The 13,946-nt window shown below is 37.1% G+C and overlaps 1 protein-coding gene across 1 annotated transcript in view; it reads left to right on the top strand.

Annotated features, from left to right (window-relative positions):
* The window catches only part of BRWD1 (bromodomain and WD repeat domain containing 1), a 116,388-nt gene that overhangs the window by 70,617 nt on the left and 31,825 nt on the right, over positions 1-13,946 (top strand). Inside the window, exons 24-32 of the mRNA XM_052648408.1 lie at positions 1,145-1,270; positions 1,362-1,469; positions 3,812-3,936; positions 4,564-4,646; positions 6,008-6,119; positions 7,073-7,134; positions 9,414-9,569; positions 9,790-9,910; positions 11,350-11,475. Of these exons, the coding sequence (XP_052504368.1) occupies positions 1,145-1,270; positions 1,362-1,469; positions 3,812-3,936; positions 4,564-4,646; positions 6,008-6,119; positions 7,073-7,134; positions 9,414-9,569; positions 9,790-9,910; positions 11,350-11,475 (1,019 nt within the window). The remainder of the gene's footprint in view (positions 1-1,144; positions 1,271-1,361; positions 1,470-3,811; positions 3,937-4,563; positions 4,647-6,007; positions 6,120-7,072; positions 7,135-9,413; positions 9,570-9,789; positions 9,911-11,349; positions 11,476-13,946) is intronic.

The following is a 13,946-nucleotide window of genomic DNA, read 5'->3' as shown; positions in this document are numbered from 1 at the left end:
TTAGTTATCTGTTGCTATATAACAGATCATCTTGGAACTTATCTTAAAAACAACAAACGTGTATTATTTCATGTTTTAATGAATCAGGAATTTGGAAACTGATTAGCTGATTTTTGACTCATGAGGTTGCAGTCATCATATTGGCGTGGGTCACAGTGTTGTGAAGTCTTGATTAGAGGTGGATCTTTGAAGCTTTTCATGGAGTAGTTGGCTGGTGGCCTCAGTTCCTCACCACATGGGTCTCTCCATAGGGCTGCTTGAGTGTCTTCTTACCTTGGTAGCAGATTGTCCCCAGAGCAAGTGGAACAAAAATTAAACAAGGGCTAAACCTTTTATGACCTAGGCTTAGAAGTTGCCCATTGTTACTTATGCTTTTTTCTCTTTGTTAAAAGGAGTTGGAGCCCACACTCCAGTGGAGGAGACTTGGGCTCCACCTGTTAAAGAGGAAAGGAAGAGTAGCAGAATTTGTGGTTCTGTTTTAAAATTACCAGTCTCTTTTTAAAAAAACTTTCCTTCCGTTATGGTTTATCACAGAGTATTGACTGTAGTCCTCTGTGCTCGACAGTAGACCTGTTGTTTATTCGTCCTGTACGTAATAGCTTGCCTCCACTCACCCCAGACTCCCATCCCATCCCTCCCTTCCCCTTGACAGCCACGAGTCTGTTATCTGCCTGTGTGAATCTGGTTTTGTTCTATGAAAGTGCATTTGTGTCATCTTTTAAATTGCACATGTAAGTGAAATCATATGTGAAATTACCAGTCTCAAAACCTCAAATCCAGAGGAGACTGCCTGAGATAATTAGTCTGTGGTAGAATTCACTGTGGAGTCTTGGCAAAGTAGGCTTAGTGTGTTGAAGAGGGTTGTTGAAGAGGGTTTAGTTTGAAATTAGCTCCATTTCATAGGATGTAATGTGAGTGCGGTGAAGAATCTGTTAGAAATTCAGGAGAAAAGTGCTCGGTAGATCTACAATGCCTATACAACTGATAATGTTCCTGTGTATGTATGAACCAAGTATATATGCTGTTAGAAACTAATCATTAGGTGACATGCTTATAAAAGTCAGCCAAAGTCTTTTGTTTTCAATTAAACAGTGCATGCTGCCACTTTCTATCTTATTAAACTTTGTACTCTTCCCCTTGGCAGAATTTGAGGAGGATGACTCAGGCGGAGCTTGCAGACGTGGAACATTTATATGAATTTCATCCTCCAGTTTGGATAACTGATACCACACTTCGAAAATCTCCTTTTGTTCCTCAAATGGGTGATGAGGTGAGAGTTAGAGTTTAAAAATATGGATATGTATCATAAAATTAAATTACTCTTAGGTTTTTATTTTTAAATGTCTGTTTCCCTTTTGTAGGTAATATATTTTCGACAGGGTCATGAAGCTTATATTGAGGCTGTCAGAAGAAATAACATTTATGAACTGAATCCTAACAAGGAGCCATGGAGAAAAATGGATCTTAGGGTAAGATGATGGCATTATGAAGTCTTAAACATTTAGCACATACATATGTAGTTATTTGTAAATCCATTTAAGAAACACTTTGGAGGCATACCATATTACTATCTTTCCATTAATTTCCACCTTAAAAACATTTTTGCTGTTAACCTGCTAAGCATTAAGGTCTAGTCAGAAGACATGCTTTTTGGTGGACACTCTATACTGCTGGAAGGCATCTTGACTATATTACCATTAATCTTAAAATGCTTGTACCCAGGACAGATTTTCAGAAGAAGTGCAAGTCTCCAAAAAGCAAACAAACAAAAAAATCGGTAAAAAAGTTTCAGTGACATGCATAATAAAGTACAGGAGAAACTTTAGCTTCTCTGTACTTTGTATACATATTTTTAACATTTAAAGAAAAATATCATGTTCTAACAAGTAGCAGCAAATAGTTATTCAACTTGGTGAGAAAGGTGCAAGAAACAAGTCCAAGCTCCCTAGAAGATATCTTGGTAATTAGAATTAAAACTGAAAATATTTACACCTTTAAAATCAGTGATTTTACTTTTGGTAATTTAGGAAAGAACCAAAAGTGCATACAAATTTATGAGCAAGGTAATTCCATATCACTGTTTATAAAAGCCAAAAATTAGTAAAAAATCCAAATATCCCACAATACTGAAGGAGCCAAATCATGATATGTTTCTATATTTGGCTGCTATGTAGAGCCCACTATGTAACTGAAATTTGTAAAGTATTTGTTAAATGAATGTTATATTTTCACTAGTAAGAGGAAAAATGGGATGTGAAATTACAGTTTTAGTTACAAAAAAATTTTAAAGACATGGGGTCAACCAAAATAAATACAAATGTCAGTGGTGATTAAATGTAGAATAGTATTATAGGTAATTTTTATTTTTTATACTTCGTATTTTTAAATACTTTCATTAACTGTGGAAGGTGAAAAAACTCTGCTTCTGTGCAGTTGGCTTTAAGATACCTTGAGATGTATATCTCTTTTACTTATTACTATGTACCTGAGGACAGTTGATTCTCATTTTTCGTGAATTTTTATTTGCAACTTGCCTATTCACTGTATACTATTTGTAACACCAGAATCAATATTCAAGATGCTTTCTAGTCATTTGCAGACGTGCATAGCTTGGCAAAAAATTTGATTTGCCCGCCTAAGATGTTTCTTAGCTGAGGTTGAATAAGATGAGCTTCTTTTGAGCTCTCATGTTGTAAATAAGTGTTCTTTTCATTTTATTCATTGCCACATTAAATTTTTTTCACGTTTTTGTGCTTTTTTGTTGGTGACATGCTGTTTAAAATGGTCCCCAAACATAGTGCTCAAGTACTGTCTTGTGTAACTAAGCACAAGAAAGTGATGATGTACCTTAGGTAGAGGTCTGTGTTAGAGTAGCTTCACTGAGACATGAGTCACAGTGCTGTTGGCTGTGAGTCCAGTGTTAATGACTCTGCACATATATTAAAGGAGGTTTTTTAACACCGAGATTCACATTACACAAGATACTATATTAATTAGGTGACTGAATGAAATGTTATGACTTGTATCAACCTGAGCTTGTTTTTCCTTCAGGAGCAGTGGTTCAGTTTTCACTGTGAAGTCACTGATTCCCTGTTTTAAGTGGCCCTGTAGAATAATAAGAATATTGCAGATAATGAGAATCAACTGAACTTTTAGCACTTTGTTTGGCATATTATAACATTTTGTGCAGTGAATAAGTGGATGAATGATCTCATACTGTTAGCATTAAGGAAGCAGATATTGGAAGAAGGCTCATTAATGAGTAGGATGCTCTCTCACAATAGGAACCTCTTCTGTTGCCTGTCTTACTTACCCCAACTGCCTGGAGCAGCTCACAACACACAGTAGATCTTCATATAAACAAGTATTTATGGCAATGTATCAGGTTGAAATTTAATATCAAATTTTTGAAGAATAGTAAGCCAAATGCTTACATATTTTGATTTGCATAATACAAAATTACGTAAATGAAAATGTGCCTCTAGAAAGAGAAGAAAGTCAGAAGGAAGTTCCGATGGTATACAGTGATTGTCTTTAGATACTGAGCTGATGGATGATTTGTGTCCTCCTCCTTATACTTTCGGTGTGTTTTTTCTAAAGCTAGCATATTGCTTACATTAGAAAATGTTTAAATACACCTTCAAAAAGATGTGAAGATACAGCAAAAAATGACTGTAATTAATGATAAATCCCTTGTCTGGTTTGAAATCCTGAATTGTGAGCTGACTTAATTTGGGAATATGTGGAGAATTATCATCTTGAGGAATTGCTTTATTTTAACCATATATTGTTTTTAAAATATCTGTTACAGGATCAAGAATTGGTCAAAATAGTTGGAATACGATATGAGGTTGGACCCCCTACACTTTGTTGCCTCAAACTAGCATTTATAGATCCTGCAACTGGAAAACTTATGGACAAATCTTTCTCTATTAGGTACATGTTATATTTTAAAAATGGAGTTAGTTAAATTTAGATTTTCCCTCCTGCCTGGTTAGCATGTCCTTTCCATTCAGCTGCAGGGTGCAGCACAGCTGTGAGCTGCAGTTCTGATAGAGGGGACCCATAGAAGTAAAAATCCTGGGTCTGCAGTGGCCACTAGGCGGGAGTGTGTTGATTACATTTTCCATGCCACTTAAATGTGTAGAGAATTCTGGCCTGTAGTGGAGATGGCATCTACATTTGTTTTTCAGAAAATGTTAGAATAATTTTCTAAACCTGTGCCATCCAGTATGGTAGCTGTCAGCCAGATGTGGCTGTTGGGAACTTGAACTGTTGCTAATTTGAATTGAGTGTGATGTAAGTTTACACACTGGATTTTGAAGGCTTGGAGAATGTAAAATATTTCATTATTTTGTATTATTTGGTAAAACAGTATTTAGGATATATTGGGTTAAATGAAATACACTTAAAATTAATTTCACTGGTTTCTTTTTACTTTAATAAGGCTAGTTGAAAATTAAAAACTACAAATATGGGCCCCATTGTATTTTCTTTGGACACTGTTGTTCTGGACTATAACCTGCTATGAAGGAAATATAACAGTCTTTTATTTTTGTTTAGATACCATGACATGCCAGATGTTATTGACTTTCTTGTCTTGCGTCAGTTTTATGATGAAGCAAGACAGAGGAATTGGCAGTCTTGTAAGTCTGTTCTTATTGGATTTTATATATACCCTGAAAAATTAATCTCTCATTGATATGAATTTTTCGTTGTGCTGCTGCTTATTATGGAGGATGGAAAAATGTAAATTCTGGAAAGAAATATAAGTGACTGCTAAGTATATTTTGCTTAGGGATTAGTATGATATGTGACATTTCGGAGGAATGATTTCTTACTCCTTGATTATAGGCTAGAGTAGACCTTTCATTTCCTTTCAGACTGGTCTACACTGCATTATCTCCATCTATTATGTGACACTGGTATAATCCATAAAATTACCTCTGATATGAAACAATCAGAAAGTTGAAAAATGATGCAGATGTTACACTGATAGTGTTCTGGTATACCAGAATATTTTGCCTTTGATACTATATCAACCTAGACTTAAATAGATTGACTTGAGAAAACTGTTCCTTTAAAAAATTAAAAATTTGTATAAAATTGATATTTTATAGCCATGAATTATATAGGTGGACAAATAAAATCACTTAAGTGTAGGCACTAACTTTTACTGTGGGTATTTGAGTGTTGTTTTTGTGGTGACCGTTTAAAGCAGGCCAGTGGGCTGGCTGGCTTAGACTTCTGTGGTCACTAATCTCCTCAGGATGTATTGATGACTCTCATTAGGCCAGCACCTGCCATAGCTGTTTCATGGTTTTGCATGCATTGCTGTTCAGTATGCACTGCTCTCTGGGGAACTCATGCATTGACTTCAGGCACCTAGAAGAGCTCATTCTCCATTTATCAGTTTCAGTGAAATACTCTGTTCTACCTCCACTGTGTCAGCTCATGTACACATTCATAAATGATGCTTTGACCTCATTAATTTTTCTAATTTCTGTTACCTTTTTCTACAGGCAATACAAATAGGTAAATATTAGATAAATTCCCTGAGTCCCTATTTGAAATGAAATCTTATCAGATAATATGACTTCTCTGGTAGCCTAGTTTAATGGTAATGTCCACTCAGGTAATCAGGGTTATTTTGGGGACTGAGGAGATGAAAGTTTTCTTGAAGAAGAACTTCTAGGCACCAAAAACAACAAAAACCAGACAACTGGAATATATGGAAGTTAACATTGTACAGCCAAGTCCCAAAGAACTTGATAGTTCCTAGCTGTTCCTGTTTTTCAACCCCCATAATATGTAAATTATAAGCTCTCATTCTGTTTCAATAAGATGCCCATTAAAAAAAATTTTTAACCTTGATTCTCTACAAGAGGAATGACTAATTTTAAGATTAAAAATATTATTTGATTTATCTGTGTCATAGGTGTTGTATAAATTAAAATTTTTAATGTTATTAGCAAATTGATATCTCAGATTTGGTTGTCTCTTACAGGTGACAGGTTCCGTTCCATCATTGATGATGCTTGGTGGTTTGGAACGGTGCTACGTCAAGAGCCATATCAGCCACAGTACCCTGATAGTCATTTCCAGTGTTACATTGTGAGGTCTGTATGCCAATGAAAATAGTCCTCTCAACATTTGTTCACTGTGACAGGTTGTGATATAAATCACTGATGTGTTTCAGGTTAATAAAAATAACACCATTGAATTTGTTATTATGTCAGTCTCACATTTGTAGAGTCTTTCTAGCATGCCTCTGTTGCTAGTGCCTTCATTGGTATGGGTTCTCCTTGCTTCCCAGGGGCCTTTTGTGTAGCTCTGACTCAGTGTAAAAAAATCCACCTGCCAGTGCAGGAGACATAGGAGATGTGGGTTTGATCCCTAGGTTGGGAAGACCCCCTGGAGAAGGTCATGGCATCCGCTCCAGTATTGTTGCCTGGAGAATCCCCATGCATAGCGGAGCCTGGCAGACTACAGTCTGTGGGGTTGCAAAGAGTCAGACATGATTGAGTGACTGAGTATTTCCTCAGCCCAGTGTTGCAGGATCATTTCACTGTTCAGGAGCACATATTACTCCATTTCCCTTGTTCAGAAAAAGTCTTTGCTGTCTTTCCATTGGCTGTGGAAACAAAGTCCACATGCTGAAGCATGGCATTCAAGGCTTTCACACTGTCTTTCTTCACTTACCCTGGGTACAGGCCACACAGGATTTTTGGTTCGGTTTTTGAAGCTGCCATACATTTTTATACTTCCTTATATGGAGAACGAAATGGCAGCCCACTCCAGTATTCTTGCCTGGAGAATCCTGTGGATGGAGGAGCCTGGGCTGCTGTCCATAGGGTCACTCAGAGTCGGACACAACTGAAGCCACTTAGGATGCATGCATGCATTATATTGTATCCTAAAGAACACTCACTGTTAATACTTAAATTTCCATTGCTACAGTGAGGTTAATTTTTGCATTTTCTATCGTTTCTGTACTCTAATAATGAATACCTAGTTATCAGCCAGAAATTGTCTTTGTGAAAGAGTAACCAAACTTTTTTGGTCTTAACAGGTGGGACAATACTGAAATTGAAAAACTTAGCCCATGGGATATGGAACCAATACCTGACAATGGTATGTAGTTTTTAAATGATGAAAGTATGTTTTCAGTATTTTTATCTTATTCACGTACATAGAGTGCATTTGTTGTCTTTGAGAAATGTTAACATTATGCGAACTATGAGCTTTAGTAAAATAAGTGAACAAAATTATGTGTATCCTGGCTCCTGATTTCTTATCCTGTTTCCAGCCTGTTTCTGACTGTATCTTAGTTACCAGCTATCATTTCTCAAGTAACTATGTATTTATCTCTTCTTGACCTTGTTCATGAACCCTGCATTTCCTTTTCCTCATCCTTATTTTAGTACCCTGTTTAAAGAAAAGCCTAATTTGACTTTTGTCTGTTTCTTGCATTATGTCAGCTTGCTTGTCTTACTAGGGTTTGTCTGTTCCTTTTCTGTCAGAGGTAAGTGTCTGTTCCAACAGCAGCCTCTTCTGCAGTGCTTGCTGTCCCCTGCTTTGAGCTCCTCTCAGACCTGGTATTGACACTGAGTTCATTGCCTCCAACAATGAAACTTTCCCATCTCCATTCAAGTTTGAATTTGTGTCTTTTACCTTAAAACAACTCTCATTACATTTTCTTGAACATTTTAGCTACTGAATTAATTAACTTCACTCCTGTTAAACTTTTTGAAGGGGTGCCCTGTATATCTCTTGTCTCCATCTCTCCTCTATCAGGCCTTTTCTTCTTTATTAGTGTTGATTGAACATAAAAACATGCAAAAACTTTTGTCCTTCTACCTCCACTTACTGACATGTGAAACTTCTGCTCTGTGTGGTGTTCTTGTGTCTGCCTTAGGGGCCAAGCCCTTTTCCTTCATGTTTTATTCACTGACATATCTCCATCAGCTATTGTCTTGCTTTACTTTGAAAATTAGGAGTTTTTCCAGAAAATTTTGAAAAAATAACTACAAGTCTTGAAAGTCACCAGTGACTTCTTAAATTTTCTTTTGAGCTTAGTATCTTAACAAATAATACTTAGCAATGTGAAATGAAATTTTGCATTGTATAATACCTATATAGATAAACCCTTTTTGATAAACCCTTTAGATAAAATAAACCCTTTTTGAGGTCTCACTCTGTTGCTAAGAACTTCATGTGTATCAATTCATTTAATCTTTCTCTGAGGTGATGTTCTGTTATTAATTTTAAAGGTAAAGGAATGCAGACTCAAGAGAGTCTCCAGTACCTGGTTCTGAGTTGTACAGCTCTGAAAAGGATAGGAGTTAGGATTCTAAGCTGTCTGGCATCAGCATGTGTTTTTAACAGCCAGTTGTAGATACTTCTTTGTAAACAACGCCAAATTAGTGAAAGCACTCACATAGAAAGATTTTACATGTTCATGAGGCCAAGAAGCCTTTGGAAGAGTTGTCAAACAACATGAATAGGCAGAAAGATAGATTTGGAGGTGTATGAAGAAAAGCTCATTTGCATTATCAGTCTTGGAAATGTGCATTAAGTAATAATAAAATATTGTTTTACCTATCAGATTGTTAGAGTGATACATTTGTCTCCAGGCTTGTTGACGTTTTTCTCCTTTTAAAATAATTTTTAAGAAACCATTCTCTGAATATTTACATTGCCTCTTGTTCTTTTTTAAAATGCACACGCTCTTTTAAAAGGCTGTTTTGTAATATTCTTGAGCTGGAAATTATTTCAAAATGAAATGTTTAAAAAGTACAGTAAAAATTGACAAGGAAAGTACGAAGAATTTCTGAATGCCCAGCTTTCTTGATTGTTAGCATCTTCCATAAGTGTAGTGCAGTCATCAAAATCAGGAAATACCCTTGTAACAATTCTAATCCTCCCGGCCTTTTCCAGGTTTTTACCATAATCCTGATGTTTTTTCACAGCTTGGGTTTCATCGCCATGTCTTCTCCATTTCCTTTCGTCTGTGATCCCTAAATTTTCCCATTATCTTTCACAGCCATGATGCCTTTGAAGAGCGCTGGCCACTTTGTAGAATATCCCTTAGTTTGGGTTTGTCTGATATCCCCCGTGATTAATTCTGGAGTTTGCATGTTTGGCAGGAGTGTCAAAGAAGTAATGTTGTGGCTTTCCCAGTACATCCCGTAGGAGGCATCTGATAGCATTTTGCCCTATTACTGGGAATATTAACTTTTAATCATTTGATTTAGGTGGAGTCGGCCAGGTTTGTCCACTACAAAGTAGCTTCTTTTTCCTTTGGTTAGTATCCTGTTTATGAACTTGGGCAGCTTTAAAATATAGTGTATATTTGGTTTCTGGTTTGATTTTTTTCTTTTCTTTTCTTTTTTTTTTTGATGAAATCATAGTTGATCCACCTGAAGAATTAGGCGCTAGTATTTCTGTCACTTCAGATGAGCTAGAGAAATTGCTCTACAAACCTCAAGATGGTGAATGGGGTCAGAAATCAAGAGATGAAGAATGTGAACGAATTATTAGTGGTATAGATCAACTTTTGAATCTTGGTAAGTTTTTTACGGTGAAAAAGTTGATTTTCACGATTTCTTTTCCATAGAGGTATTTTAAAACAGTAATGTGATTGTGTTCTTTTATTACAATTTCCATTTGTTACTTTTGGGGTAAGCCTGCAGTGTTGATTGTAGCTCTGTTTTATGAATGATTTGTCGAGAAGTATCCCACAGAGGTCATGGATTTAGATGAAGATTCTTCCTTCTGCTGTTACAGATATCGCAGCAGCTTTTGCAGGTCCAGTTGATCTGTGTACATACCCGAAGTACTGTACTGTAGTGGCTTACCCAACTGATCTGTACACCATTCGAATGAGACTTGTGAATCGATTTTACAGGTGAGTAGAAACTTACTTTAAAGGTAATTTGGGCCATACCAGTTAGAGTGAAAAGAGGTAGTAGTGGCTGACAGTGACAGTGCTGGAGTGGGGACTGATTAACATTATTTTCCATTTCATTCTCTTCTTTCATTATAGTCATTTCTTGGCTCTGTGTGTAAGGCAGGGTTAGATGCCTATGGGTAGGTATGGATAGAACCTGGACAAGGAAAAGGAACACATTTCATTCCTTAGTCTTTAGTATTCTATTTTTCTTACAAAAGCTGCTCCATTTAAATATAAAATTTTAGTTAACAATTTTTTTTGAGCTCCAAATCACTGGAGATAGTGACTTCAGCCATGAAATTAAAGGATGCTTGCTCCTTGGAAGAAAAGCTGTGACCAACCTAGACAGCATATTGAAAGCAGAGACATTCATTACTTTGCTGACAAACCATACCAGTCAAAAGTATGGTTTTTCCAGTAATCATGTATGGATGTGAGAGTTGGACCATAAGCTGAGCGTCGAAGACTGGATGCGTTTGAACTGTGGTGTTGGAGAACACCCTTGAGAGTTCCTTGGAATGCAAGGAGATCAAACCAGTCAATCCTAGAGGAAATCAGTCTGAAATATTCATTGGAGGGACTGATGTTGAAGCTGAAACTCCAATCCTTTGGCCACCTGATGTGAAGAACTGACTCCTTGGAAAAGACCCTGATGCTGGGAAAGATAGAAGACAGGAGGAGAAGGGGACGACAGAGGATGAGATGGTTTGATGGCATCACCGACTCGATGGACATGAGTTTGAGCAAGCTCTGGGAGTTGGTGATGGACAGGGAAGCCTGGCGTGCTACAGTCCATGAACTGAGTTAATAGTTGGACTTTGACCTTTGAAAATTAATTTCCTGGAATCATCAACTTTTTGTCTCTGGCTTTTAGAGTGCTGAAAACTATAAAATTTCCTATTCTCAATGATTTTTTTTTTTGAAGCAGGTTATGGTATTTTATTCTGTATGATTCAGCAACTTTGGGAAAATTATCTTCACAAAATATTGACTTCTTGAGATCATATTGTTGGTGTTAATTTACCTCGGTAGTGCTGTAAACGTGGGTTTAGTCAGAAACTACTTTGTCAGTCTGTAGTCAGATTGAGTTTCTTAGGATTGATGGTATTTAACACATTTTGTTCTTTGAGTCTACAGCTTCAAACATGCCTAAAGGCAATGTGAAAAGGGAGAGTTGCTTTTTTGGTTTTCTGGATGTGATTAAGTGATCTGTTAAGATTTTCAGTCCTTAAATGTATTCTCTGCAGTTCAGCTTCTAATATAATTGCTATGACTGTGATGACGTTGACAGCATTATTTTACTGTATCATTCTGGCTTAACATGCAGGATTTTTTAACTTGGTTTCTGTATTTTCATTTTTTAAACCCTAACTTCCTTGTTTTTTACTTTGAAGGAGGCTATCTGCATTAGTTTGGGAAGTCAGATATATAGAACACAATGCCAGAACATTTAATGAACCTGAGAGTGTAATTGCAAGATCAGCTAAGAAGATAACAGACCAGCTTTTAAAATTTATCAAGTAAGTGACCTCATGTTATAGATGTTGTGGAAAAGTTACTTTGTATATTGTGTTTTTAATTTGTTGCATTTTAATGTGTTACATTAAAGGACATTTCTTTAAATTTCTCTTTCTGTGGTTATAATTTAGGTAAAGGAATAAGAAGTTGAACAGTCAAATTTTTTCTGTTTCTTTAAAATTTTTCTCAGAGGTTAAAGTGTCTTCCTGGAATGCAAGAGACCAGGGTTCTATCCCTGGGTCGGGAAGATCCCCTGGAGAAGGAAATGGCAACCCACTCCAGTACTGTTGCCTGGAGAATCCCATGGAGGGAGGAGCCTGGTAGGCTACAGTCCATGGGGTCGCATAGAGTCGGACACTACTGAGCAACTTCACTTTCACTTTCACAGAGAGTTGCCCTGTTTTCCCCTTAGGTTGACATCTTACACAGCTGTAGTGTCCTTATGAAGAAATTATCCTTGGTACAATACTATTGACTAAAGTACAGAATTTATCTGGATTTCATCAGTTTTTACATCAGTGTCTTTTTCTGGTACAGGACCCAATCCAGAATTCCCACTGCATTCGCTCTTTGGTTTTCATAGTCTCCTTTAATCTAGTCTTTTCTTTCTTAGTCTCCTTTAATCTAGTCTTTTCTTTCTTTAATTATGGCATCATTTTTTAAAATATAAATTTATTTGTTTTAATTGGAGGTTAATTACTTTACATTATTGTATTGGTTTTGCCATACATCAGCATGAATCCGCCACAGGTATACATGTGTTCCCCATCCTGAACCCCCCTTCGTCCTCCCTCCCCATCATTTTTTAATGAATGTTATACCCTTATTTAGTTCAGTTCAGTTCAGCTGCTCAGTCATGTCCAACTCTTTGCAACCCCATGAACTGCAGGCATCACCAACTCCTGGAGTCTACCCAAACCCCTGTCCATCGAGTTGGTGATGCCATCCAACCATCCCATCCTCTGTCGTCTGCTTCTCCTCCTGCCCTCAATCTTTCCCAGTATCAGGGTCTTTTCAAATGAGTCAGCTCTTTGCATGAGGTGGCCAAAGTATTGGAGTTTCAGCTTCAACATCAGTCCTTCCAATGAACATCCAGGACTGAGCTCCTTTAGGATGGACTGGTTGGATCTCCTTGCAATCCAAGGGACTCTCAAGAGTCTTCTCCAACACCACAGTTCAAAAGCATCAATTCTTTGGCGCTCAGCTTTCTTTATAGTCCAACTCTCACATCCATACATGACCACTGGAAAAACCATAGCCTTGACTAGACGGACCATTGTTGGCAAAGTACTGTCTCTGCTTTTTAATATGCTATCTAGGTTGGTCATAACTTTCCTTCCAAGGAGTAAGCGTCTTTAATTTCATGGCTGCAGTCACCACCTGTAGTGATTTTGGAGCCCCCAAAAATAAAGTCTGACACTGTTTCCACTGTTTCCCCATCTATTTGCCATGAGTGATGGGACTAGATGCCATGATCTTCGTTTTCTGAATGTTGAGCTTTAAGCCAACTTTTTCACTCTCTTCTTTCACTTGCATCAAGAGGCTCTTTAGTTCTTCTTCATTTTCTGCCATAAGGGTGGTGTCATCTGCATATCTGAGGTTATTGATATTTCTCCCGGCCATCTTGATTCCAGTTTGTGCTTCCTCCAGCCCAGTGTTTCTCATGATGTATTCTGCATATAAGTTAAATAAGCAGGGTGACAATATACAGCCTGGACGTACTCCTTTTCCTATTTGGAACCAGTCTGTTGTTCCATGTCCAGTTCTAACTGTTTCTTCCTGACCTGCATACAGATTTCTCAAGAGGCAGGTCAGGTGTAGCATGTAGTTTAATTTGGGTCGTCTGATATTTTCTCACAATTAGATTGAGTTTTAATCTATTTTGGATTGTATCCTGTGAAAGTGTATGTATGAATAGTCCACACTTTCTGGCATTTGGAAATCAGTTTCAAATAGTAGGATGAAAATTGACCTCCAAATTGAGATCCTAGTCCCAACCTATTCTGTTCTAGTCAACTTTCTGGATGACGTTGGACATATTACTCAGCCTCTTTCCTTTAAAATGTCATATGATTTTGCTGTATGATCTTATATGCCTTTCCCCCACAGTTATAAAAATTCTTTGAAAGAATTATAAATTAGAGAAGATAATTTTTAAATTCTGACATGATTTTAAACTTCTGGCTCCAAACTGGTGAATAAATGATTCCAGTCTGTTTCACATGAACCTTCTGGGCTGAATCTGTCCATTGTCTGGAGGACTCAAGCTTGTTCCCTTTTTCCCCAAATTCTTTTCTGCTCAGGGAGACCACATGTCCATTTTCATCCCCATCATGTCTAGAATTTCCTGCTTTAACATTCTTCCTTCTGCTGCGTTTACAGTGAGGTCAGGATGTAATTTGCTTCAGTTTCTACTTCCTTTTTTGTTTCTATTCTCTTTTATCTCAAATCAGCCATTTTCCTGATACTCACT

This window comes from Budorcas taxicolor, chromosome 1, assembly GCF_023091745.1.
Source record: "Budorcas taxicolor isolate Tak-1 chromosome 1, Takin1.1, whole genome shotgun sequence".
Lineage (NCBI taxonomy): Eukaryota > Metazoa > Chordata > Mammalia > Artiodactyla > Bovidae > Budorcas > Budorcas taxicolor.
This window is presented reverse-complemented; position numbering and strand designations above follow the sequence as displayed.